The sequence below is a fragment of the Nasonia vitripennis genome, chromosome 3 (assembly GCF_009193385.2).
Source record: "Nasonia vitripennis strain AsymCx chromosome 3, Nvit_psr_1.1, whole genome shotgun sequence".
In the NCBI taxonomy this organism is placed as follows: domain Eukaryota; kingdom Metazoa; phylum Arthropoda; class Insecta; order Hymenoptera; family Pteromalidae; genus Nasonia; species Nasonia vitripennis.
Genome location: NC_045759.1, coordinates 12595352 through 12622120, shown reverse-complemented (window position 1 = coordinate 12622120; position 26769 = coordinate 12595352). Strand labels below are relative to the sequence as shown.

The following is a 26769-nucleotide window of genomic DNA, read 5'->3' as shown; positions in this document are numbered from 1 at the left end:
AAACGTCCGCGTGATTCCGCGCCAATTAGCGCTCCTATTCCCGCTCATTAGCGGGGCGAGAAAATGAATTCCAACAATAAAAGAACTCTCTGCGAGTAAGCGCGGCCCGAGTGAGAGCTGGCGAGAGAACAGTGCGCGCCTTTATTCGCTCTATAGCTGCGGGAGCGAATAAAGTGGAGCAGAAGCGCGTGATGCGAGAAGAGCGTCTCGTTCGACGCGAGCCGATTGGCGTTAATTGCGGCTGAAGGAGAAAAGAATATACAGCCCGAGGGACTTCGGAGCCGGAGCAGTCTGCGCGAGGGGGAGGCTTGTCAATAAAGAACAAGCGTGCGCGCGCGCGCGCGATCCTCAATGAGAATAAGCGGCTGGAGGAGTCGTTGTCGTTGTCGTCGTCGCCGTCGCTGTCGCAGTCGCGGAGAAGAAGGAGAAGACGAAGAGGAAGACTCGTTGGCGCTTGTTGTCGACGAGCTGCCAGAGTTTTATTGTAGCGCGGGAAATATGTTGTTCGCCGCCGCCGCCGCCGCCGCCGCCGCCGCCGCAAAGTGTCAGGACAGCGAGAGCTCCCGATCTTTCACTGCTCTGCGAGGAGGTGAGTTTAAGGATCCCTTCTCTTTTCTCCAACTGCGCGGCGTTTCTCGTTGCTCGCACGAGTGCAAATTCGGGTAGAGAGACTACGTAGCTGGGATCCGGGAAAGCAGTGGACAACGCGCCGCGTGAATCACAAAACGCGTTGCCCCCTAATTCGAATTGGATTCCGAGATTTATACGTGCGAAGCACCGACACTTGCACCGTGAACGCATATACTTATATGAGACGCGCCGAGACAAGAGAAAAGTACGTTGGTTAGAGCCCAGGCGAGAGATTTCTCGCACTGCTGCGCTGTCTGCGCAGAATTATCTGCCATCGATTCGACGGGACTTTTCGCAAAACAAAAATAAACGAATGTGGGTGGCTAATTTTGATTTTTGCGCGCGGTACGGCAAAACTCGTGAGTCATCGCGCCGCCGGGACTTTATCACTAATACTGGCGTGCGCGGCGGCAGCAGCCTGCTGACCCGTAGGTCTCTCCCCGAACTGATTCATGCATTATTATATTGTATGCAGTACTGCTTTAATTTATTGGGCAGTATTTTTCTCTCGTGCGGCTTCGTCAATGTTTGTTGTTTTGTTTTGTTGACAAAGTCGAGAATAGTGTATCCGTTTGTTTCGAAACTGCGCACCGTCTTTCTCGGTAAAATAATAGTACATTACGATACGTGTGACTTAAATGGTTCTTTTCAGATTTGAATTTTTCCAATAACTTTTGAACTAATAGTGATAAACTAGTTGACATATACCATTTTGGAAATGCCAGAGGCTGCTTAATCAGTTGGAATCACACACGTTATTGGATTTCTAAAACTACCAGATCTGGCATTCAGACCCAAAAGGCCGATGAAAGACACAATTTTGAATTTTGATATTATATCATTCCAAAGGCACTTTGCATGCTTCCTAAGGTATATTCAGTTGCTTTCGTTCTATTATTAATGATTTATGGATTACTCATGATAAATAAACCCTCAAGAATATTTTTTGTATGAAAGAGGATGACGGATTTTGAGGTTAGGCGGTACGAGAGAAACGCCATCTACACGCAACACTACGCACGATAGCCATGAAATTCATATGTTAGCTATTAACATACAGATAACAGATATTTCCTGCAATATTTTGTATGTATACTATAGAAATCTATAGTATACATACAAACTGTTTTTGTTTCGTATAGAATATTTGTAAGATGTACACGAATATATTAGCAATCACTGCTCCTAACGTGTGTACATGTACGGCAATGATATCTTTCTCTCAGTGTACGAAGATAAACTCAACGTTCGAACGCTTTGAAAGTTTGCAGTTTTTTAATTAGCTTTTGGTTCGAAAACGTTCAACGTCACAAAGTATCCGCAAGCACTTGCAAATTCGAACGGTCTAAATGCATGCTGCATCAATTGCCCCTATTTGGAAAATGAACTAACGCTATTAGCATCCTGCTCACAGGTCAGTGTATTCTGGGGAAACAAATCAGTTTCGTGTCAGTTATATACTTAATTACTATTCGTCATAATTCGTAGCGCGAGTATCGCGATATCAGGATGTGATTTTTCTAAGCAGAATCAATAAGGGTTATTAAGCGCTCAGAATCATGCAATCCCTTGTGTGCGCGTGCAGCCAGCAATTTTGCCAAATGTCTGCATCCACGCGAAAATTGGCCTAGTTTTAAAACCGCGAAATTGGGCAAGCGGAAAAATCAGCGATTTATGCTTTCACTTTTGTCAGCGCAGGTCGTAAAGTCGTTCTCTTTTTTTATTTTGCGTGAGGCGCTCGCTTGATTGAAAGACCAATGCATTTTTTGACTTGCGCTTGATTCCGAGATCGAGATGAGTCGTGTCGGAATTTCTTCTCGTGTACAGGGCGTACCTAAAGTTCAACCGCTGCGCGTTTCTTAAATTTCGCCTATACGACGGCGCTTTTTATCGCACATAAAATCTGCAGCAGCTGGCTCAACGTTTCTGAAGAACAGCAAATTTTATTAGGCACATAGTGAATTTAAGTGAAGCAGAAGTGATAGCTCCGTCATGAATAGAAATTGAAAATTACTTTTATTTACACGCTTTATTGGCAATTGGATTATTTCTTAATTCGTTGTCTCAGAAAGTGCTAGGCGATAATAAAGGTGTCAGCTTATCAGTTTTATTAACATCGCTCCCTTCCAAAACTTTCTCACGGCACGTGTATAGAGGTGCTTTGTGTTTCGCTTTATTTTTGCATGCTCCACGTTTCCGAATATCAAATTTCTTTTAACGTTGCAAGAACCGCCTCTAACAGCTACTTCCTTCATTCGCAACGATACGTATAGGTGTCCTGGCATGAAAAATAAAAATTTCCCGCCGAGTCGTAGCAACGGTTTCGCACTCTTCTTTGTCGTCCAGGAATTTCTTTGCAGCGTCTTTGCATTTGCCTGCAACAGTTCAAATATTGATCAGAGAAATAAGGCGCAAAGATTCTGTTGATGTTCAATGAAAATTTTTTGCCGAACAACGAACGAATGTTTTTCTCGTTAAGTAGTAACTAACTGCACTGCATCATTCTTAAGTTAACCATTATAATTTAACGAGATAAGTACTACGTTCTAAATAGAGTACTAGAAGTGTCCCGCATTATTGGTATAATTTCAGGCTGCAAAGCTCATCAGATCGGGAAAAAAAATTAACTGTGCCCCACACGCACACAACAAAGGCACATCTTATACTCCACATTGTGCAGCTTTAATCGCAACGTTTCTCTATTCCTTTTTCCATTCTCTCTTCGTACGAAACGAGCCTATAGTGCGCAGGTTTAGAAAATCAGAGAAATTGAAAACTCGAACGGCCCTGACGTCAGAGGGACATGAAAATTTCAGCGCTTCTTTAATGCATCGAGCAAAAACTTTTTTTGCGGTTGAATTTCGTTTTACAGCTGCGCTGCTGCCTTGCGGCAGTTTTATAGACCATGGCTTGCCCTCACCGCCGATGCGCATGAAGCTATCAAGAAATGTTTTAACTCGCCGTACAATGTCATACTTTTTCTAGGATATCTTTCAAAATATTGTGACCCGAGGGTATTTGTTATGCTGATATTTTTGCCTCTCGTACACAGGAGTTTCCTTAAAAATAAACAAGGTTGTTTATCACGAATGGCTAATTTTTCAAAGCAACATATTCCAAGCTCCAATATAAGTGAAACACAAACGGGTGTACGGCGGCCAAAGGAAGCTGTCATTCAAAGCACCCTTTGAACCGCTCCGTCAGATTCTTGCAGTGGAGTAGCCCAGCGCATCCGAAAACAACCGCAGAATTCACGCTCTCGCGCGAAAGGAAACAAAGCCCAGCTCAGAATTCATGACTTTAAAGCTCGACGGCGCGCGCAAAGCCGCTGAGCAAAGCCCTCGACTCGCTCTGGCCGTGTGTGAAAAGCTGCCGACGACGCTGACGACGCTGTGCACGTGATACGAGAGAATTCGTTTGTGAGCGCACGCGTATGCGCGCGAATAAAGCCTGCGGCTCTGAATGACTTAGGAAAAAAGCGGAGTAATGAGAAAGCCTGCTGCTGTCATTAAACTAATGCCCGGCGACAAACGAGGTCGCGAGCGCGTGGCGCACTGCTTTTACATTCCACGAGAAATCGAGTAAACTCTTAATCGCTCGCGCCAGCCCCGACGCGCGCGAACCTATCTATCGCGAGCCGATAAGTATACCTATAGGTGGAGATTGGAGTCGACTCGCGTGCGATTGTCGCGCGAGGCGAACAATGCGTTATTGCCTCGACTTTCTCGAAGCTGCTGTCAGGCGCGCACTTGTCGCATTCCGTACGTCTATACCCTGAGAGACAAGCTTGCGCTCTATCTCTGGAAAAAATCATACGTGATGCGCAACGATCGCGATGAGAAAAAAGCTCGCAAACGACTCGAAAGTACTTTTATACCTACGTGAATTTTCACCCCTGCCTGCGCTTGAGGAGAATTCAATTTTCTTGCTTGCCCGACTACTCGAGGTCCATATATTCCGGATTTTTTCCCCCTGCTGTAGAACTGCACTCTGAAGTGTGATATATGAGATACATAACCTGAAAAACGTTTTGCTGTCTTTTATTAGCATTAATATTCGATTATAATGATTATATTTGCAAGTACACGACGAACGATTCTACCAGGGTTTCTTTATTCGTATAATATTTATTGGAAAATGTGAAACGCCGGCGCGCCGATATCGAGCGATCGGATTATATCCGCAGGCTTGAAAGATCGGCTCAATGCGTGAGCGCGCGTACGCAGCTCGAACAGCGAGATTAAAGTCTTGGTATATGTGTACGCGTGGAGCTTTGTGAAAAGCGCACCTGCATCATCGGCAGAGGCGGCACGAGAGCTGTTCACGGGGGGGGGGGGGGTGGTTTTGACAGTGCGGAGCTATCGAAAATCCGAGCTCTGATGAAAGCTCGTGCGCGCAGCGTCCTACATTTCTTCTTTTCTTTCTGTTCGCAGCAGGAGTAACACACATGAACCCGCTGAAAATCCACGGCTCCAACCTTGCCTGCCACCAGCTCTACGATTATGTAGTAACCAAGCCTTAATTTATCCAGCGGACCAGCCTCTCGAAAATGAAATAAAGTCGCAGCTTTATCATCCGAGACTGTACCTTCAGCAGCAGGTATGTGCAAATCCACAGAAAATCGGACACTTCTGGGGGTCTGAGTGAAAACAGATTTAAAATTTCAGAGCACACCTACGAGATTTTTTTTTTTTTTTTGTCGGGCAGTCGAAATTCTCTTATGGGAAATTAACATGGGAAAGATAACATAACGAAAACTAGCCTTTTCTTAACTGTAGGTACTCAATGTCCGGAGGCGCAATCGAAAAACGTTGTGTATTAATACGATCAAAGTATCCGAAGAAAGCTTTAATTTGAGGGCTGGTGAGTTAAAAATGGTTTCCTAGGTTAAAAGTTACAAAAATCCAAGTATTCATATGGTAATACAGATTTTTGGATTGCGTCTTTATACACTGAGTGGATAAAGTTGAATCGTGGCTAGTTTTCTTAAATCTTTCCCACGTTAATTTTCCATAAGAGAATTTAAACCCCCCTAAGGTTTTTCGAGTTCTGCACGGCCTAAGGAACGCAAAAAGGTTGGTCTGGTAGGTGTGCCCTCAAATTTCAAATTTGTTCACTCAGACCCCCTGATGTCCGGTTTTCTGTGGATTTGCAGGCATATGCAACGCGGCAAAAGGGCTCCATCTGGATAACCACGAGCCATCGTCGATGTAACGTTTTGACAATGCAACTCTCTTCTCCCGCAGATGATCCCGTGTGTTTGGTCTTTCGCGATATGCAGAGCGTGTCTACTAGCCCAGCAGCCGCAGTGTAAATTGGAGGAATGATTCACAAGAGCAAGAGCATCCGAGTGGTACGTGGCGCGAACGTAGGAGGACATTAAGAAAGAAAAGAAAAGCGAGACAGTATTTTTTCACTCTTAGCCCCCCAGTGCAGCGCTACAGTGCTGCAGCGATGTCACGCGCATCTTTTACCCTCTTTCTGCAGCTTTCACGTGTGTATACGTGTTACGCTCGCACTGTAGTCTTCCTGCTTACAATCAGTATTTATGCGAGAGCCCTGCAGCCCGGCCGCATGGAAGTTGAGAAACTCGCGTAAGGGTTTTCAAACTAACGGATGTTCCGGATGGCCTGGTTGTACTTTTCCAAAAATCCCCACATGTAGAGCAGGAGCAAATAGTTTTTTTCGCGAAAGTATACCGCCTCTCGAAAAGCTCGGTCACATAACCCCGGCAGTGTTGCTTCTCCGGCATCTCTCTGCATATGTATGTGCATATAGCTCTACTTTGTTCGCACTTTATTTATTATTTTTATGCGCATACACATCAGCCCTGGAGCTAAATCTGTTTGTACGCAGCTGCGCATGCAACTTTCACCGCAGAGCAAGGTCAAAACGGATTTTTCTCGTCTTGATTAAAATCCAGTAAAGACCATTCGCCTGTCACAGGGCGCACACATTACTTTTCAATGCACTTGCACGCGATTTCGTCAATCGAATACACTACTATCAGAAAATTGACAGACGACAGTAAACTCCCGATGGGCAATCAGGCTCGTCCCCGTGTCGACTGTTCGCGCACAGAAGTAACTATGTATCTCGACTCGAGGCGCTGTGTATACACCATCAGCCACTTCTTATCTGATACAAACTATCTTATCTCCCTAACGCGCCATTTGACAAGTGTGCGTGTGTGCGGTCCGTGCGATTTCGTTTCGCCCCGCCTCTGCTGGCTTCTCTTCTTTTTTTATCTTCATTTGTGAGCGCTCGGGTCGGTCATTCGGCGCCGCGACATCGTCGAGTTTCAGTTCTGTAAGCTCGCCGCCAGCAGAAGAGAGTAAGGCCGCCGAGAGCGAGTTTTCTTCGCGAGCGATGGCACACGTGGATTAGACGATACGCGATGTGACGATGTGCATCATGTATGTCATACTTATACTTTGCGGAGCAAGCGTAACTACCACCGATTATACTCTTTTCGAAATTGCTTCTCGTTTTTCGCACATGCATAACCTTTTATTTAATACACTGTTTTATTTCTCGGTTATCTCGTCGAGTTTTCGATTGTTATCATTTCATTTTGCTTTTTTTTATTTTATGTTGCTTTCCGATTGGCGGAAATCACGTATACAGGTTGAACACGACAAGCGTCACGGCTCAGCGAAATGGCGATCGGCAGCGTGATCTGCGGAGCTAACACTCCGAAAACCAAACGAAAGAAAACAAAGGTATATTTTTTTTCACAAGTTTTTTTCCACCTCGCGAAGAGAGAATCCTGAATTTGCTTTTACCCCTCCGGGACTGTTCTTCTATTTCTGTCCTTTTCTCGCGTGGAGCCTGCGTGCAGCTTTGCTTCATTTCTGTCTGCCGCGAAGTCTGCGATATTCCAAGTTTTTGCGCGTCATGTGATCAGTGCATGATGCAAAATTAATAAACTCGTAACTCGCGCGCGGACGGAGTCGATCGGGCATGATTTTTTACGCGGAGCTGCAAAATCGTAGCTGTGAATTCGATCAATAAGTAGTCAATAAAATAAATACGGCGTTGAGCCTACAATCAGTTGTCAGATCGTCATCTGTTTATAGTAGTCACGTGTGCGCCCACAGATAATACGTTTGTCTTGAGTATATGTATGCGTGAGTATAACTAGGAGGTGATAAACTTTACGTGTCCGGTGTACTTTGAACGCGGACAGATAAAATTTGTGGATACACAAAAATTAATAATATAAACGAATTATTGTTATAAACTAAACATAAACTCGGTCGTATTGGATAAATTGGAGTTGTTATCTCAATTCGCGTTATAACAAGGAAAAAAGTCCTATTTTTAACCATTACGTTATACCTTCTCAACAATCATGGAGCTTGAATTTCCTCGGCAGACTAAGTATAGCGCAGGCGTGCATTCTTTTAATATTCCAACCAATCATCTGCATGCTATATATACAATTATTTGATCAATGTTATCTAACGTGCGCTCCGAGTACGACCGCGTAACGCAATGGGAAAGAAAGAGATCGGCTGGAGCAGAAGGGAGTGAGGTCATAGAAAAACTTCATCAGCATCAGCCTATAGCTGGTCTCAGAGATATATGTGTATAGGGCATAAATCAGCGCTCGCACGTGGTGTGTACATGTGTGCACAATGCAACGTAAGTAAGCGCATGTACGGCTGTGAGCAGCCTGCAGGAATAAGTGTGTAAATATGCGCCGAAGAACCGGATGTGCACTTACTCACGTAATTGCGATTCTCTTTGATAATATGTTTGCATCGTAGCTTGTATTGCATGTGTATGTGGCGCGCGATGGTGTGGTCTATAACGCTTATTCGCTTAATCCGATGAGAAATTTATCAGCTTCACCCGTTTCGCGCATACACTACATATAGAACATTAATCAGGCCTGGATCACGCATAAATTATCCAATAAACTTCCGCTCTAACAGCAGCTCGTGCACAAATATTTAATTCTACCAATGCCAATAAGCTCTCTGGCCGTGTTCACTTGTGAATAGCCCTGCGTTCGAGTGTTTTTCGACTTTTAACATATAAAGAGCGCCCAGCTTCATCAACGTCATCGGTTAAAAACGCTCGACAACCGTTAGCGCGCGTACCAGTCTTGCTCTACGTGGTGATGGTACACTGTCAAACCCTCGTACGGTTCAATAATTCTCATGAAATGTTTTCAGACGACGGAACGAAGCTGGATCGAGGCCACCTTCCAGAAGCGAGAATGCACGAAATTCATACCGAGTGCCAAGGACGAGCACCGGTGAGTCTTTTGCCATAGTTGAGCTTATTATTACTATTCCCTCCTTTGCAAATTCCTCAACGATCCGAGTTACGATTGAATGCTCGTGTCGGTTGATGAGGTGACTCGGGCATAGAGGGAAATACTTCGAGTACTGCATATAGGTGTAAGCCCGACAACGAAACAATCGCCGAAATACAGAAGGCTTTGGCAAACGTGCATACAAAACGCCTTATTTGCGCTCATATTTTTCTATTTATTTTTTTTTTTTTTCATACTTTGTCTGTGCTTAGGGATCGACTGAAAGAATGCGTAAGAATCGTGTCTAATTTTTGCGCATATTTTACGTCCGTGACAGGCGTTGTTGGCTTTTGTGCGATTGAAGTCGATTGAAACAACTGAAATAAAAGGGGAAGCGTGGGGGAGGGGGGTGGGGGGAATAATTGCACAAGATTCACAGCTTTTTCACGATTGTCAATCGTCATTTTCTAACCCATCTGTATAGATTTAGCGCGAAGCCTCCTTCTGTTTACACGTCCGTCATTCTCTGTGTTTTTCTATATAATTTCACACGTCATTCACATTTGTATACACTCATGAAATCGAAAGCCGTCGGCGCCGCAACTCGGCCTGCGCTGCTCGCACTGATCATCAGAGGCACCTGATGCCGCGCAGCTTATAAGTATTATGAGCAAGTCGAGTCGCCGCGCTTGCATTTCGCTATGTACATCAAAATGCATTTGTGTATGTCTCGAAATATCAGGCGCGAACTTCAGAAAAAACAAACAATGTGTTATCTCATATCATTTTTCTGTTATGATTTACTTTTGTTCTCTGTTCTCATTACGTTTGTAGGTTACAAGAAGTACACGGCGATAAGAATGCAGAATACGATGTGATCACTACTTCAAGGTGAGGCACAAAGAGACAATTGTGCATCCCCCTATACTTATATACGATCCTCCCGCTCGATCTACATCTCCATATGCCTGCGCATACACAGGCGCAACCACTCATATGCAGCTACACAGACGCACACACACACACGCGTGCTCGCGTCGACGGATCATCAGGCTTTGGATTATTTGAATTTTTATACGCGTATGTACTCGCGCGCGCGCACACACACACACACACACGAACACACGAGATCTATATAAAGTGTATCCGTTCGACTGCGCGTCCACCTGTTGCTCGCGAGCGCGCGGGCACACGTCGAGCCGCGATCGTTAATGTGATGCAGAATAAAACGGAAAGGGAAACGACGTTGCAGATAATTTGCTGCTGCTGTCACCGCTACCGTTTCCAACTTCCGCTGGATCAGCTATCACTTTAAGCTTTGTCTCTGACTTTTTACTTCGTCTTCTTTATCGCTGCTTCGAAATCTCGCAGAGTGGACTCATCTCACATTAAACCTCTCTGTATAATGACTGTAGCATTGATTTTTCTCAATAAATCATCTGACCCGCACAGCTGAGCTCCGCAAGGTTTCGAAGTCACCATCTTTCATTCTCCCAAAGTTTGACGTTTGGTTGGCTAATTTCTTCATAATCGCGCATAACTCAGCACCAGCAGCCTCGTATATTAACCCGCGCGCTCATTTACACTTTGGTTTGGTTCTCTACACTCATAAAACTCATAAAACTCATAAAACTCATAAAACTCATAAAACTCATGTATCGCTGTAGACTGGCAATGCCCTCGTAATACCGCTTCATAGCCTGATGATTATAATAAAACGAAGACGAAATAGAGCAGCCGAGCTCGGGAGTACGCGACGTAGTATGCCTACAGCCATCGAGGCGTCGAACGAGTCTCTCGCATATGCTGCTTCAATGAGCGGCTTTTGCTGCGTTATCCTGTGAAGATCTCACACACGCACACACACATAGAAGTTTATCGAGTGATTTGGGTAGCGAAGAGTATGCGCGAGAGTTGGCGACGGGGCCCAGCGGGGCTTCTGGATTGATCGACACCGGACCGTTGAGTTTGCAGGTGCTGCTGCGGCCACTCGTACACGCACCACTGCGGCACCGGCGCGGATGTCCAGAGCTTCGCGAGCAGTGCCGCGGCCGAGGCCGAGAGGGACGAGTGGAGCCCGGGAAAGAACACCAAGCACTGTCCGACCGATGCCTACGGAACCATCGAGTTCCAGGGTCTGCCGCATCCCACCAAGGCTCAGGTATTGCCCGCAGCGCATCGCAGACAGTGGTCGGGCCTGTGACGGGCCTGTTCTAATCTCCATTATCGTGTCACGCAGTACGTTAGGCTAGCCCACGACACGAAGCCGGAGCCCATCGTCCAGCTGCTCTGTCGGGAGTGGAACCTCGGCCTGCCGAAGCTCCTGATCACGGTGCACGGCGGCCGCTCCAACTTCGAGCTCCAGCCCACCCTCAAGAAGGTCCTGCGCAAGGGCTTGCTCAAGGCCGCGAAGACCACCGGCGCCTGGATCTTCACCGGCGGCACCAACACGGGAGTCACCAGGCAGGTCGGAGACGCTCTGCTCTTGGAACGATCGCAGAGGCAGGGTCGAGTCGTCAGCATCGGTATCGCTCCCTGGGGCATCCTCGAGAAGAGCCACGAGCTTATCGGCCGCGGGAGAGAGGTCCCCTACGACTCGCTCGCCTCGCCATGGTCAGTGCAGGACTCTCTCTCTCTCTCTCTCTCTCTCTCTCTCTCTCTCTCTCTCTCTCTCTCTCTTCCCCTCTCTAATACTCGCTCTTTTATCGCCAGGTCGAAATTCGCCGTGCTGAACAATCGACACGCGTACTTTTTGCTGGTCGACAATGGGACTGGAGGTCGCTACGGCGCCGAAATCGTCCTCAGGAGGAAGCTCGAGAAGTATATATCGAACCTAAAGCTGCAGCCATGTAAGTCACCCTACTCCGCGGATATGCGAGCGCTGCTCGGAGAGGAGTGTTGAACAAATTTTTTTTTTCACTCGCCAGACACGCACAGCAGTATTCCCGTGGTAGCCTTAGTAATCGAGGGTGGAACCAACACGATACGCTCCGTTCTGGAATACGTGACGGACGAGCCACCCGTGCCCGTAGTCGTCTGCGATGGCTCCGGCCGTGCAGCGGATCTTATTGCTTTTATGCACAAGTATGCGATTTCACGATTTTCCTCGTATGTACGCGTAAGTGCGCAGTAAGTGAGTAGTGAGTTTACTAATCTTTGCTAACGCGAAAATCGCAGATATGCCTCTGAAAATGAAAGCGAAGAGGAGGAGGGACCACTCGAAAGTATGAGGGACCACCTGCTGGACACGATAAAGCGGACGTTTAAAGTCTCTCCGGAGCAGGCGAATCAGCTGTACTCGGAGCTGCTCCAGTGCGTGCGTCGAAAGCACCTGGTGAGTTCGAAGGAAATAAGGCAGTAACGCACTGCCCTAGGCATACTCGATTGATCACGCAAGCCTTGATTCTTCTCTCTTCTTCTGCCGTCTGTACAGATCACCGTCTTCAGGATATCCCAGGACCAACCGCAGGAGCTCGATCAAACCATCCTCACGGCGCTCTTCAAATCCCAGCAACTCTCGCCTGCCGAGCAACTCTCCCTCGCGCTGATTTGGAACCGAGTCGACATCGCGCGCAGCGAGATCTTCGTCTACGGGCAAAAGTGGCCGCCTGGCGCCCTCGAGCAGTCGATGATGCAGGCGTTGCAGCATGACCGCATCGACTTCGTCAAGCTGCTACTTGAGAACGGCGTCTCCATGCGCAAGTTTCTCTCTATTCCGCGCCTTGAGGAGCTTTATAACACGGTATGTTATCCACGGGTTCGCAAATTCAATCAAAAGCTGCAATTGACTCGGAACTCTTGCTCGGAGTTATTTGCTCGAAGACTTTTAAAACTTTTACTAATTTCCTTTTTCTCCAACAGAAAGAAGGCCCATCCAACACCTTGGGCTACATCCTGCGGGACGTCCGACCGCACATCCCGCGCGGATACATGTATACCCTTCACGACATCGGTCTCGTGATTAACAAACTCATGGGCGGCGCTTACCGCTCGCAGTACACGCGTAAGGAGTTCCGTTTCCTCTACACGCGCGTCATGAAGCGCTCCGGTGGCTACCAGCAACATCACGCGCACCGAAACAGTTGCGCCATAGCCCTCAACAGCCGCTCGTTCTCTGGCTCCGGAGGAAAGTCTACCATGAGTCTCTTGGCCGAGACGATACCCGCAACTCAAGAAACCGCGCTGTTCGACTATCCTTACAATGAATTGTTGATTTGGTCGGTCCTGACCAAAAGACAGCATATGGCTTTGCTTATGTGGCAGCACGGAGAAGAGGCTTTAGCTAAAGCTCTTGTAGCTTTAAAACTCTATAAGGCGATGGCGCATGAAGCTGCTGAAGACGATTTGGAAACAGAAGTTTACGATGAGCTCAAGGGATATGGCAAGGAATTTGAGAATATCGGTCAGTGCCTAAGAAAATAAATTATTATCACAACCACCATACTTTTGTAATCGAGACAATCTTATGAAATCGCCGACTAAGGCACGTTTATACTTTCTGTAGCCGCGTAACCCGCGTCAAATACATCGTCGGTGTGTATTATTGCGTATTGCATTAACTGCATTTGACTCGACATAGTTTCTCTTACATATCCTTCGTATACAATGCTTTCATAAAATGTGTTAAAAAATGTTCTATAATCAAATATCACAGCCCTGGAATTGCTGGACTACTGTTACCGCCAGGACGACGATCAAACTCAACAGTTACTGACGTCGGAACTAAAGAACTGGTCTGGCCAAACGTGCCTTTCTCTCGCGGTGACCGCCAATCATCGGGCTCTCCTCGCTCACCCCTGCAGTCAGATTATCCTCGCAGATCTCTGGATGGGTGGACTTCGCACTCGCAAGAGTACCAATTTCAAGGTAAATGCACCTACCTCAATTCCATAGGACATAAAATAGTCGTGTTTCAAGATTTTGCTTCTGTTAAAATTGGACAATCTCCCTCTTCATCGACCTGGAATTTTTTCGTATAACAGTTCTTTTCTTCGTCATCGTTTATACAACAAGAACGAAATTATAGAGGCACAATCCAGTTGATTATTGTTGAAATAGTCTCCTTTGTGCTAAACGAACAGCAGACTCTGTATCAGTCCGTGTTTTAATCAGCTAAGTGGACCACCAGGAAGCAATTTAAAGCTGACCCGGTGCTGCAACACAGAGACCTAATCAATGTGCTTTGCGTTGGGCTGCGGTAAATCACAACAGCGCGTCGTACATCGATCGAACTCTCAGCCCAAACACTGCTCGAGTTAGTTGTTTATCGGTCAGCACGAGTTAGGTGGTGTTACTACGGAAAATTGCTTCGAGAACTTTGCGTATGAACGAGTCTGTTGAAATGCGTTTCAGGTGATACTGGGACTGTTCTGTCCGGTCTACATAACGCAACTGGAATTCAAGAGCCGGGAGGAGCTGCAATTGATGCCCCAGACAGCTGAGGAGCATCTTATCGCCCTCGAAGACGAGAACGAAGACAGCGAGTCAGAGCATGGAACACCTACCGGACCTGATGTCGAGGTATCTACTCTATTTCCTTGTATAATTAATCTTCTACTTTTTAATTTCAACAAGAAGAAATCAAGATGATTCTAGTCACTTTTCTTATTAAAAGAGAATTCGATCGTATCGACTAATATATTCATAAGGAAAGAATCGTTCGAATTCAATCAATTGCATACTCTGCGCCACGAGGAACTTATAGTAATGAGATTAGCAAGAATAAGAATAATCAATTGAAAAAAGATAGCATTGACGGCAGGATATTGAGAAAAATGACTGGAATCTGTACCGTCCTTGGCCGCGCGCGTCAACGGAAGCTGCGGTAGCCCCGTATATATAATGAAATATCGACTAATACATTAGAGCCTCGTTGAGAGCGCCATAGGAGGGAAACAGCTTATAACTAAAGCGCAGAACTTCCCAAGCTCTCTCTCTCTCTCTCTCTCTCTCTCTCTCCCTCCCCCTGTAGCTATATGTGCACTAAGTCAAATATTGAACAGAGGTGTCAATTTATAAATCCTTATTTTTCGTTTCTTGGTCTTCCGAATAACTTCTTTGTATAATACAACTATGTCTAAAGACATTCACTTATTATAAGCTTTGTACTTACTCGCACTTTGCTATACGAAGACTAAACTACATTTAACGCTAACAATCCGTAGAGCCTGGTACTAATAAAGATCGTAACGATAGGAGCTGGGCTACGCTTTGAGCAGATGCGCTACTTTAATACCTTACATGCATTACACTCACCTGAAACTATGATTATTCTCAGGCTTGTAATAAAAGGAGAAAACACGTTGAAATTTTCGTTTTCCCAAGTCTCCTCGGAAGCAGGCATAGAGAAATCAAACTGAATGGGCTCCGAGCTCGGCTATTCTCTTTCTCTCTCTAGCGTTTACTCGCTACCCGCTTTCTCCTCTCTTTTTTTCTCAAACACAATACAAATCTACGTAGGAATAAAAGAAAAGAGGAAACTGCTAAATGTAAGACATAGCAGGTTGTGTTTTGAGGTGCAAAACAGGCCTGTTATCCCGTGCGTTCCGCGCTGATTACTTTTTTTAGAAACGTCCACCGTGCAGGAGCCTGAGCATTCGTGGCAAAGCCAAGAGCCAGCAGGGGGCCAAGGTATAAAACCGACACGTCTGCTTTCTTCCCCATTGCACACCATCTTATATTAAAACTCTTTTTACTCTCATCTTCTTCTCTCTCCCTTTCTTTGCTATTCTTCTCTCATTCGTCTCGTAATTTCTCTCGCCTGCCTGTGAACGATAAGAAAGATAATAGCAATCGTGACGTCAGTCGCTCTGTGCTGATGCTGTACCCAATACATTGAGCTGTACGCAAATCGATCGCTGGTTTGCCCTCGTGTTTGCCCTCATCGCGACAAGATTTTGGCACCTATATTCCTAAAATAAGCCGTGCATACACTCACTTGCTTGCTTCATTTTTTACTTATTTCTGATCATCGCGTCTATCGCCCGCTTATCCATCTATTCTAGCTAATATTCTGGTTATTGATTGCCTGGGAGCTTTTTAAGAGTGACGGAAGATTGTAGACTCGCTCGTATGATTGAACTTAAAGAGAGAACTTTGATCTTGTACGTGTTGTCCGATGCGCTTTGCTTAAAGAGGTGGCGGTCTGTGGGCTCTAAATGTCCGATGACACGGCGTGCTCGAAGAAACTTAAATTGACAATCAAGTGCAAACTCTGATTTTTAAAAAACAGTTTCACGTTGCTCATTGAAACATTACACTCTCCAAAAGCAACAGGTGCTCCCCTTTTATCTATCTTTTCAGCAGTTGCTTTCGATCAGATACTTCTCTCATGCTGACTACTGTTTTCCGTTTTCCTTCAGCATTTCAATATTTTTTCAAATTTATCCGCGACTCGAAAATCTTGCGCATTCATTTTTTCCACGCAATAATATAGACACTCAAATCTTAAAGTCCACTTGAAATATTTTACTCTCTTTATTATCTTTTACACGTTTCCTGTCAACCTTTGGTTTTCATCGAATGCTTTTCGTCTCGATTGTGCCTTTCTATAATCTATTTCTGTCCTCTCTTTCTCTGTTCGATATAGCATTTAATCTTAATTGTGATATTTGCCTGCTAGATATATTCTCCTATGTAAGCATAGAAATTGCATTTCAAACGCTACGTCGAAATCTGTGTAAATAGTTCGAATGTGTGTGTGTGTGTGTGTGTGTGTGTGTGCGCGCGCGCGTTTGTGTACAATTCTCTCTTTTGAGTTTGTAAAAGAAAGATGCGAGTCTTACAGAATGACTATTCTTATCCATTCTACCTTTTATGACTGTTAAACTAAGGTATACTTTAATTTAGTGCTAATGTGACCAGTTGAAGCATTTTCTGCATCCACACTACATTTACTGTACGCATACAATCTAGAAAGTTTAACATAGTAAAGAGTGCAAATTCAGCAATTCAGTCTGTGCCAAAAAAGCACTTCATTATCTCTCTTACTGTCTCGCCTATCCTCCCACGCATAAGTAGTTGTCAGTTAAGTTTTAACGAAGATCTATATTTGTTTCAAATACATGAGAATCGCAAATGTACTCGTCTGGACACGCATATGCATATAACTGTCTTTATTGTTGTCATCGTCTATATCAGTGTTATTGGGATGTCCATTAGAGCGTCACGCGCTCGTTTTCTTTTTTTTTTCGGCAAGCAGGCACTGATTGGCAACGAGCACGGCCTGGGCAGCGCCGCGCCCAAGGAGACGATTGTCCACGAGAACGGCAAGGTCTTGACGGATAACGACGAAGGAAATCATCGGGCCTACGGGATACTGTCCGAGTACTACGACAATAAGAATAGCAGGCCACTAAGACTGAAGAAGAAACTTTACGAGTTTTACACGGCGCCGATCACCAAGTTTTGGGCCAATGCTGTAAGGCTTTCTTATCTTTTTACCGTCTTTACTGCAATTATCATCGCTGTAGGAATCGATCAACATATTCTCAGAATTCTTTATGATTTATTGATTTATCGGTTTCATTGAATATTCCAAACAATCCCCTGCAGCTCTGACGCATATTTTAAGCTCCGACAAACCGCAGCTCACTAAATTCAAATCAATTATGCCACATTATGGCGGGACTGGTAAAAGCATCCGATGGATTGAAAATTTATGCATTTCGATTTGAACAAAGATTGCAAAATGCTGAATTTTTCATTCAAGTTTGGTTATATTAATCAAATCGCTTGGCAGACAGCTTCGAAAGTGGTCTAGACAAATCTGACAGTACCGAAAAAAGAACGATTTTCTGAAGTGAAAAGATGAAATTTTCAGATAGCCTACGTCATATTCCTGCTGCTATTCTCCTACTCGATTTTGGTGCGCATGGGCGACGTGCCCTCGTGGGCGGAAATCTATGCGATCGCCTACATCTGCACAATGGGCTGCGAGAAGGTGCGCGAAATCGCGACCTCCGAGCCCGTCGCACTCTCGCACAAGTTCAGCGTTTGGGCCTGGAACATGTGGAACCCCTGCGACGCTGCGGCCATCATCTTCTTCATCATTGGATTAGTGCTGAGACTCAGGCCTTCGACTTTCGACGTCGGCAGGACCATCTATTGTGTCGACTGTATGTACTGGTATCTCCGGATGCTCAATATTCTTGGCGTGAATAAGTACCTTGGTGAGTTGAAAGACAGTTTTTATGCTCAATAAATACCTATGCAAACTCGACAGCGAGTCGTATGCGCGATAATTAATTCGCCTTTCCTTCGTATTCAACATTTTTATGCGTCGCCTCCGTATCCACTCAATTTTTTATTTTTTGCTTCAAGCATGTCGGATATGCACTCAAATGCGCGTGTATCAGACTCTTGGCCGACGCGCGTCGTCAATAGCGAATAGATCCATATACCAGAGGCTTTAGATAGATATGTGTGCATACGTTATTTGAATCATGTCTTGACGTCGTTCGCGAAGGCTCACATCGTACAAGGATATACGCGCGCGGATTCAAAGGATTCTGCGTACTCGCGTGGAATTTTTTCAAATTCAATAAAATGTGTCTCGTGCTTGCTTCTCACCTCATTTATGAAGCAATAATATTCTACGCCTAGATATGGGCCAAAGAGAGGAATTTGTCCGTGCTATTTCATATTCGGGAGAAATCGAATTTTTACAGAAATATATTTACAGTTTACAATCAATGTTGAAATGAAAAAATGACCTACCTAAAGTAGATTAGTTTTACGTAATTAACCAATTACCAAATTCAGCATTCTCCTAATACCTACAATCTTATGCAGGTCCATTGGTCACCATGATGGGAAAAATGGTGAAGAACATGATATACTTCGTGGTGCTTTTGCTAGTGGTATTGATGAGTTTCGGTGTCGCCAGACAAGCCATTCTGAACCCCAACGCCGAGCCCAACTGGAGGATTATCAGAGACGTAATGCATATTTTTTGTATGAGTTATTAGCATAAAATATAAGTATATCAGTCGTAAATGCCCAAACTGTCAAATCAGCAGCAAGCCCTTCAAGCTTGATTGTCTCACACCCTACACTATCAAGATTATAATGAACTCATCCCAAAATAAACACCTATCTAAAAGCAGGCCACGTTCACACTCCAATTCCTGAAATCTAACGCTGTAAATCTTACCCCCTCAGGTGTTCATGGAACCGTACTTTATGCTGTACGGTGAGGTGTACGCTGATCAAATCGATCCAGACTGCGACAACAACCCGGGTATGGAGCCATGCTTACCCGGCCGCTGGATTACTCCGGCAGCCATGTCGGTTTATCTATTGGTGGCGAATATCTTGTTGATAAATCTGCTCATCGCCGTCTTCAATAACATCTTTATCGAGGTGAACGCAGTGGCCCATCAAGTTTGGATGTTTCAGAGATTTACTGTGGTTATGGAGTACGAGCAGAAACCCGTGCTACCGCCGCCGCTCATTGTCGTTTCTCATCTTTATCTTATTATTAGATACATATTGAGGTAAGACTTGATTAAAATTTTCACGCAAGCCCGATTATATCTCAGAGTTTTCAATTTCATAAACTTTCACGCAAATCACGCAAAATTTTCATGCTGCAAATCATGCCACATCTTTCTGCGTAGGTACGTGACACAGGGCCGCTTGCAATCGGGCGAAACGAGTGACAACGGGCTCAAGCTTTTCCTCGAAGCTGACGATAAGGAGCGACTCTACGACTTCGAGGAAGACTGCGTTGAAGGCTACTTCCGTGAGCAGGAACTCAAGCTGCAGATGTCTACCGAGGAGCGGGTCAAGGTCACCACTGAGCGCGTTGAAAACATGCACCAGAAGATCGAAGATATCGACAAGAAAGAAAGCAATCAGTCATCTTCTTTACAGGTGCGCTTATATTATCGAAGCTCTTATTAAAAATTTGTAATTGCAAAATCTAGAAAAAGACTATAATGATATTTTCAGACTGTAGAGTTTCGCATTCGCAAGCTCGAGGAGTTAAACGAACAGACCCTGGCGCATCTTGGGGTAATCCACCGTTTCATGGCAACTTACATGCCAGTTGGTGGAGGAGGAGCTGGCGGTGGCGGTGGTCCTGGAAATGAAAACAGTAGCAGCACCGAAGCGCTTCGGCACTTGGACGTAGAACTCATACGACCTCGCCGGGTATCGGAACGTTCTGAGGCTGGAATGTCGGAATCGGATTCGCACGCGCAATTACCTTGCATCCCATTGCGACGCAAAAAGCTCATCCGCGCAATGACCGATGCCGCCTATATGAACATGGCAGCTGGTGGCCTCGTGGGTCAACAGCAGCATCGAGAGCAGCTCCAGGAACAGATGGAACAAGACGAGGCGACAGATTTGAATAGAGCGGTTGAAGCCATGGTTGGGGACAATCTCAGCAGAAACGGCTCGTCAGTCAGCGGGGAAATTGCGACGTTGCAGGACGAATCCAAGGAAAATACAAGTCACGATGAAAGCGATCTGAGCAAAGCTGTAGGAGAGGTAATTTGAGCTGCGATCAAGACAGTCTTTTTCTAATTTCTTCGCTTCATTGTCTTAATGATTGTTCGAAATCTCAGTATATTTTTATAAGTTTCTTTGAGTAAGGTATAATGATTTCTCTCTTTACAGTTAAAAGACTTGAAAGCAGAGAAATCCGATGATCGCGATACATCTGGCGATGTCACAGCCACCACTGATTCTCGCCAAGACTCCGTTGAGAAGTCCAGCCGTCAGAACAGCCGTACGCGTTCGGAATCACTTGCAGATGATGCAGCGGCTGCTGCAGCCATAGCTGCGAGCGTTTCGGGTGTAGTCGTACCGTCAGCAAGCTTTCAACGGGGTGTAACATGGGCCGAGCCTCGCGTCGCCGTCATTCAATCCTCGGGCTCGAGCAATTCGCGGTCACTCCTGCTAGCTATGCGAGCCGAATACACAAGTATCACTGACGAATTAGAGAGCTACTGCGGACTGCTAAGCCCACCTAGAACACCGCCTGTTTCGCCACCTCCCTGTAGAGTCAGAAGTGTTTCAGAAAGAAGTAACCAGAACCCTGTAGAGATAGCCTGGCAGATTGAAAATGAACATCTTAGAGATGCCGAAGAGTGCGATTATCAGCAGATGGAGGATCTGATTCAGAGGAGGTACTTTTTAACTAAATTTTATTATTCACACCTTTTTCTCAAAGTAATTGCTTCTATTAGTGAAATGAATTAGCTTCTATTACGGATTCCTAAAATTTAAGCAAACACTAGTAGATAAACACATACCAAACTTAATTAACCACATGGTTTAACTTCGCCTAAGAAGATCATCTTTCCACAGGTACCATATTAGTGATGAAGAAGACAGCAGCCACGACGATCCGGCAGTAGTAAACACCACGTCCTTCTTCATCAGCAGCGAACACCATCCACGTCTGCGTCGCGCATCGGCTATCGACGAGGATACAACAACGCGTCGTCGTTGCCATCGGTCTCCACCTTCCATCAATGTCACTCGTGAGATCGAGCAGACGCTTGCGCGACCCGCCGCTACTCGTGATTCCGCCGAGTCGGATCCTAATGATAAGGGAATGAGCGGTGTTGCTGCCCCTGCTTCCGAGACTATGTGCTAAGTTGTTCCATTTAGTCAGGTTGATGATGAAGTGGGAAGGTTTCTTCAAAGGAGATTATTTATTTCCATATACTTTAAAGTGCAGTGTGCATAAAAATGACATCTCGAGAGTGAAATTCGATCGTTTCGAGTCGGGGTAAAATTTCGAAATAGTACATTACTATACGTGTGACCTAACGCGATAAAACACCGTGCAATAAAGGGCTACTTAGGTCACGGATAGGCGTTACATAAACGCGGATTTATGCCACGCAGTGCTATAAAATAAATTCAAAGATAGCATATTACGCATACTTTGTGAAGTCTTATCTCGGACTTCTTTCATGCAACCTCATTTTAAGAATAAAATTAATTATTACATATATTGCACTCGGTAAAGAGAACACCCAATGAACTAAAAGTCGTTAAACAAGCTAGATGATTTTCTTTAAAGAAACACTCACCATTCGCACTAATTACTTCACAGACGTTCCATCTTTGAGATTGATTTTGTGTGTATGTTTGCATACGAAGAAAATTGAACTAGCTGAGGTGTAAGGAAACCAATCGCCTATGTGATAGACATACGCAATAGCATACATAATTCCACGTCGATGGAAAATTGCGCAACTTTAGACAGATCGTCAAAGTTTCACTCTGCCACTTTTTGCTGAATATGTAGTTGTACTACGTTGTTGTAATGTGCGGTAAAACAATCAATGGTGCATCTTATCGAAGATTAAGTCACCGCCTATATTTAAATTGAATTGCGCAATTTCTATTACCCTCGTAGATCGAGAAACTCATGCTTATCACAGTCGATAGAAGAGAATAAATTCCACTTTTTTACCTGATGGGAGCGTGGTAATAATTCGAATGAGGACTTGTTGATTTCTGAAGCAACCTATATCAGAGTTTTAAAATGCGCAAATTAGTTTACAACGATTCCACATATGGCGAAACAGTTTCAACAAATCGCATGGAATAACGACAAAAATGAAACTTAAAAAAAAACACAAAGTTTTAAAAAACGATTATGTAGAACCGAAGGACACGATATTCATCAAATTCCGGAATGAAATTTATCTATACTTCGTGTACGATTGTATATAAATATTTTCTTCGGGAGTGTGCAAAACTTAACTAAATCTATTGCCTAAGATTTATCCAATTTATTAAGGTACTTAGAATATTTGACTAAGAGAAAACGATTCGGCTATTTGCCCTCGTTTGATCGGGACATAAACTAGACAAGTAGATTTTTATTAACTTTGAGCTATTCGTTACTTAAAACCGAAGACTTTACGTCGATCGGTCTTTTACAATTTACATTGTTTATTTTATTGTTGTTTTCACAACAAAAATCTACGTGATCAATTACTTAATGTCATAGTTTGTCTTTGCTATAAATGATTTTTTAAAGAAATTGTTGACGATAAAATAAATGCACCATTAGCTTATGAATGCCCCAAAAAGTTATACGCGCGCGACTTGCATATTTCATGTAAATAAACGAAATCAAATACTGCACGAAAAGATTGTTTGGCGCCGATTCTTTTGAGACGTTCAACTAGATGAACTAGATGCTGATGGTGAATTACAATAAATTTACTCGTTGCTAAGCCGAACTGATATTTCCAGCCCTAGTGCTTGGTACTGATTTACTAAACACCAAGAGTGATCTCTAGTAGATCGATGACGACTTTTTCGAGGCTTTTATAGTTTTAATTTTATCATTTTGTAGTATATTATTATATGCGCATCGTCAGCATGTATATAATCAATTTAGTCGAATTTATAGAAATGAATGAAATATATCATTTGAACTGCATATTGATTGATTTTTAGTGTATCAAAATATTTAAACATTTACTACATAATATAAAGCTTATTTTGATGCACCAAAAGTCGGTTTGAAAGCGATTGTTGATGAAAATAATTTTAAACGCAAGGGATTGTGTGTCTTACGTCCTGTAACGATGAAGTGTACACCACATCGAATCTATAATGTATAAAAGCATACGGAAAAGTAACAAGGAAAGCAAAATATTTTGTGCGATTGAGCCAAGAATGCTATTTTTATCTATAATGCGGCATATTTATTAAATTAAAAAAAATGAAATTTGCGTAGAGTAAAGTAAGGCAACAGAAACAACCTGTATGAAATTTTGTCCCGTGGCGAGTGTCAAAGTCCTTTTAATCAAACAAATGGAAATATGCGTGATACTCAAATTCTTTCGACTTGATTTAGTAAAATGCTTCGCTAAAACGAAAGAGTATTTACAAGGACCATACATTCGTCCATATCACGCGCGGTGAATGAAGTATATAAAACATATTCCCCACGTATAAAAAGGACTGCGCCAAAATCTGTGTTATATAAAACTTAGGATGAATTTGCCGAATATAATACCGGCCAAGAGAAGAAATTATATTTAATTATCTTGAGGTATAACATTTGCATGAATTTGATTTATATGTTTTGTATACGTAATTGTATGTCACACTATCACATGATACTGTCAGCACTATTCTATGCATGTGTGTGTGTGCGCGCGTGTGTGTGTGTGTGAGAGAGAGAGAGAGAATCGTAATGTAACAATTAGATTTTTTCAACGGTATAATGTTGAGTAATAATATATTCCATAATATTATTTGTAGTCAATTGATTCATATTCACGAACGCTGGAGATGTTATCACATCCAAAGATCATTGCTACTTTGATCCCTCAAAAATCATAAAAATCAATTTTTTAAGAGGACAGTATGTTTATTTGTCTGAATATGTTTCATACGTAATTTTATATAATTTTTTCTCGGGCGACATTGGATAATTGTAAATATATAGCGTTTATTATTGTAAACGAAGTATCAAATCAAACGTTCAAGCAGGCCTGAACACTCTTCCTTCAGAATGTAATGATAATATTTTATCAAGACATAATATTTTACCATCGTGTAGCCAATTTAGAGGAATTTCTTCAAGTTTAGCGATTTTCAGGGTAAAAACAATAGATGTACTGTGAAATTAAAAAAGAAGAGAGCATAATGACGATTATAGAATTCTTCTAAATTTCCATAATGCATCAAATGTTTTTTATTTAAAATAGAATTTTAAAGAAATTTCTCTATTAAAAAAAAAAACGGAAAATATGTGAACAATAATAACGCAAATCGCTTTGGTTTATAATTTTCATCCCTCTTCTTTTGAGTTATAAGAGTGTATTTTCGTGCATATATGAGATAAGTAAAAATGAAAGAAATAAAAATAATCGAGAAATCTCGTGCTTGATAGTTGAGATATATATTTATTGATAATGCTATCATTAAAAAAGCGATTCTCGAGAAAGGCCTAATAAAGAAAGAGTAAAATATGTGTCATATCTTTGTGAAAAATGCCGAGAAAAGTATACAAACTGGACACACCGCCGAGCGGAGGTAGCTTTCGACGAACGACAATATATTTTTTCCAATTCGTCGCAAATTACTTCTACCACGGATATCGATATAATCACCACCCATTTCCAATCTCTCTTGGATTGCATATTACATTGTCTAGTCAGTAAAAAAATTTGCGAATTACACACGTTCATCAGGATAACTATTGTTTTTTCGCTTTTCGTGTATGTTTCCTGTGTAACGCCGTCATAAAGTGCATGTTTACTACAACATTAATGAAATGATTATTTACCAAACTCATTTGTGTTTCACAATTTTCCCAAGTAAATTACAACAAATCCAAGCAATATTCGTATACTATTCGTCGTGCATGCCAATAAATAATTGTACGAAATGTCTGATAAATGGAGATGAAATGAAAAGCAATACGAGCTCTGCGAAGCATGCCAAACATCTCGATTCTCTTTTGCCAATCATTCCCCGTTTATTTAGTACACGCTGCATCAGTCTCTAATCTCATTTTTCGTGCATATGGCCTCCTACGCATGTATGTATGTACTTTAAATTAGACCGAAATGCATTTATGTCATTTCAACTTGTCGACACTGTACACTCGATGTATAATGCGATGCTATTCTAAAGTTTAAGGTAAACAATTCTGACTGACTGTACTTATATAATTATGGTTATATGCACTTATTATCTTATGAAAAGAAAAACTTAATCGTACCGCGACTCTCTAAGTCCACTATATTACGTACCGATTACCTAAATCCGGTTGACGAAGCTTTCAAAGTTTTACTCGGTGCTTGCAAGACTAACCAAACGATCGCCGAGCACGTTAATTCTAAACTGTGAGGAGATTCTGTCTACCATCTCGTAATTTTCTAAATCGTGTTTTAATTTGTGGCGGAAGCTCGACTCTGTGGAAAGCTTTAGTTTTCATACAATAGTTCAAACAGACTGTGTTGAATGCCTGAATAGTCAACAACTTTGTTTTTATAGCAGTTTTTCTCTCCTGTGAAAATTTTGCACGAGCGTACAATGCCAGTTGGCTCGCGAATGTATGAGTAATGAGGAGTATAATGATAAAAAAAAAGAGTTGTATCGGTGAAATTTAATTGTTAACTGCGCATCGTCAGCAGTTAACAAGTTCAAGGGGAAAAATTGTAACGCCTATACATATCTTGGACGAGCACTAGCTGAGCGACTAACGCGCTTGTAAGACGTTATCATTGTATGTGTTAATTAGCCTTTTCGATATGTATAAGCGTATTTCTACACTAATTTTTTGAAATCCGAGGGGCGGGGGGGGGGGGGGGGGTAAGGCTCGCGTAGACGACTACATCGGAATTAACCGAGAGGGATGTATTTTTTTACATTTCACTGATTATAACTGTGTGCATACAGTATGAAGATCTGCGATGTGTGAGGCGTAATTGAAAAGTGTCGTGTGAAAAACAAATGCTACGTCTGAGGGGGGAAGAGTACGCGGAGGGAAAGAGACATTCAAACAACTTATTTTCCTAGTCATCAGAGACAATATAAGCTATAAGAAGGTCGTGCCACTGACTCTGTATATTTACATGCGTGTATAAATTAGCACAAAGGATGCGGTTGAATCGATATGCGATAATATGCGCGCGATCCAAAATACATAAAATACAAATGTCTATGAAATAAATATATTTAACGTGAAACGAGTGGAGTTGATCTTTATTAGCCTCGGTATAACAGTTTGAATTCTCCCGCGGGGCGAAGGTGACGGTCAGCCGACGCAGCGTTCCAGCTACCTATATATAATATAGTGGTACTGTACTGACTAGCGAACTGCGAACGGACGCAGCACCCCCCTCCGCACGGACTGGCGGCGCGCACACACATGA

The 26769-nt window shown here is 43.4% G+C and overlaps 1 protein-coding gene and 1 long non-coding RNA gene across 8 annotated transcripts; one reads left to right on the top strand and one right to left on the bottom strand.

Moving 5' to 3' along the window:
* The first annotated feature begins 454 nt into the window (after positions 1–454).
* Positions 455–26583, top strand: LOC100115485 (transient receptor potential cation channel trpm). Of its 7 annotated transcripts, none has more exons than XM_031926326.2 (24): positions 455–589; positions 5064–5229; positions 5877–5983; positions 7258–7352; positions 8814–8896; positions 9731–9787; positions 10871–11057; positions 11136–11509; positions 11609–11745; positions 11824–11980; positions 12074–12230; positions 12330–12638; positions 12758–13298; positions 13551–13762; positions 14249–14416; positions 15464–15526; positions 17097–17315; positions 17718–18066; positions 18689–18834; positions 19058–19392; positions 19516–19771; positions 19850–20392; positions 20522–21033; positions 21215–26583. In XM_031926326.2, the coding sequence occupies exons 4-24, from the start codon at positions 7290–7292 to the stop codon at positions 21504–21506; spliced, it is 5160 nt and encodes a 1719-aa protein (XP_031782186.1). In that variant the 5' UTR covers positions 455–589; positions 5064–5229; positions 5877–5983; positions 7258–7289; the 3' UTR covers positions 21507–26583. The 7 variants fall into 7 exon arrangements, with proteins under 7 accessions (XP_031782186.1, XP_032453786.1, XP_016845133.1 ...); XM_032597895.1 differs by having other exon boundaries at positions 21197–26583; XM_016989644.3 differs by lacking the exon at positions 7258–7352 and having other exon boundaries at positions 21197–26583.
* LOC103317668 lies at positions 2641–6742 on the bottom strand. Its single transcript, XR_004227113.1, has 3 exons — positions 6591–6742; positions 4512–4648; positions 2641–3005 (listed from the first exon to the last, which is right to left on the bottom strand). It is a non-coding gene; the product is annotated as an uncharacterized LOC103317668 (long non-coding RNA).
* Positions 26584–26769: the final 186 nt, after the last annotated feature.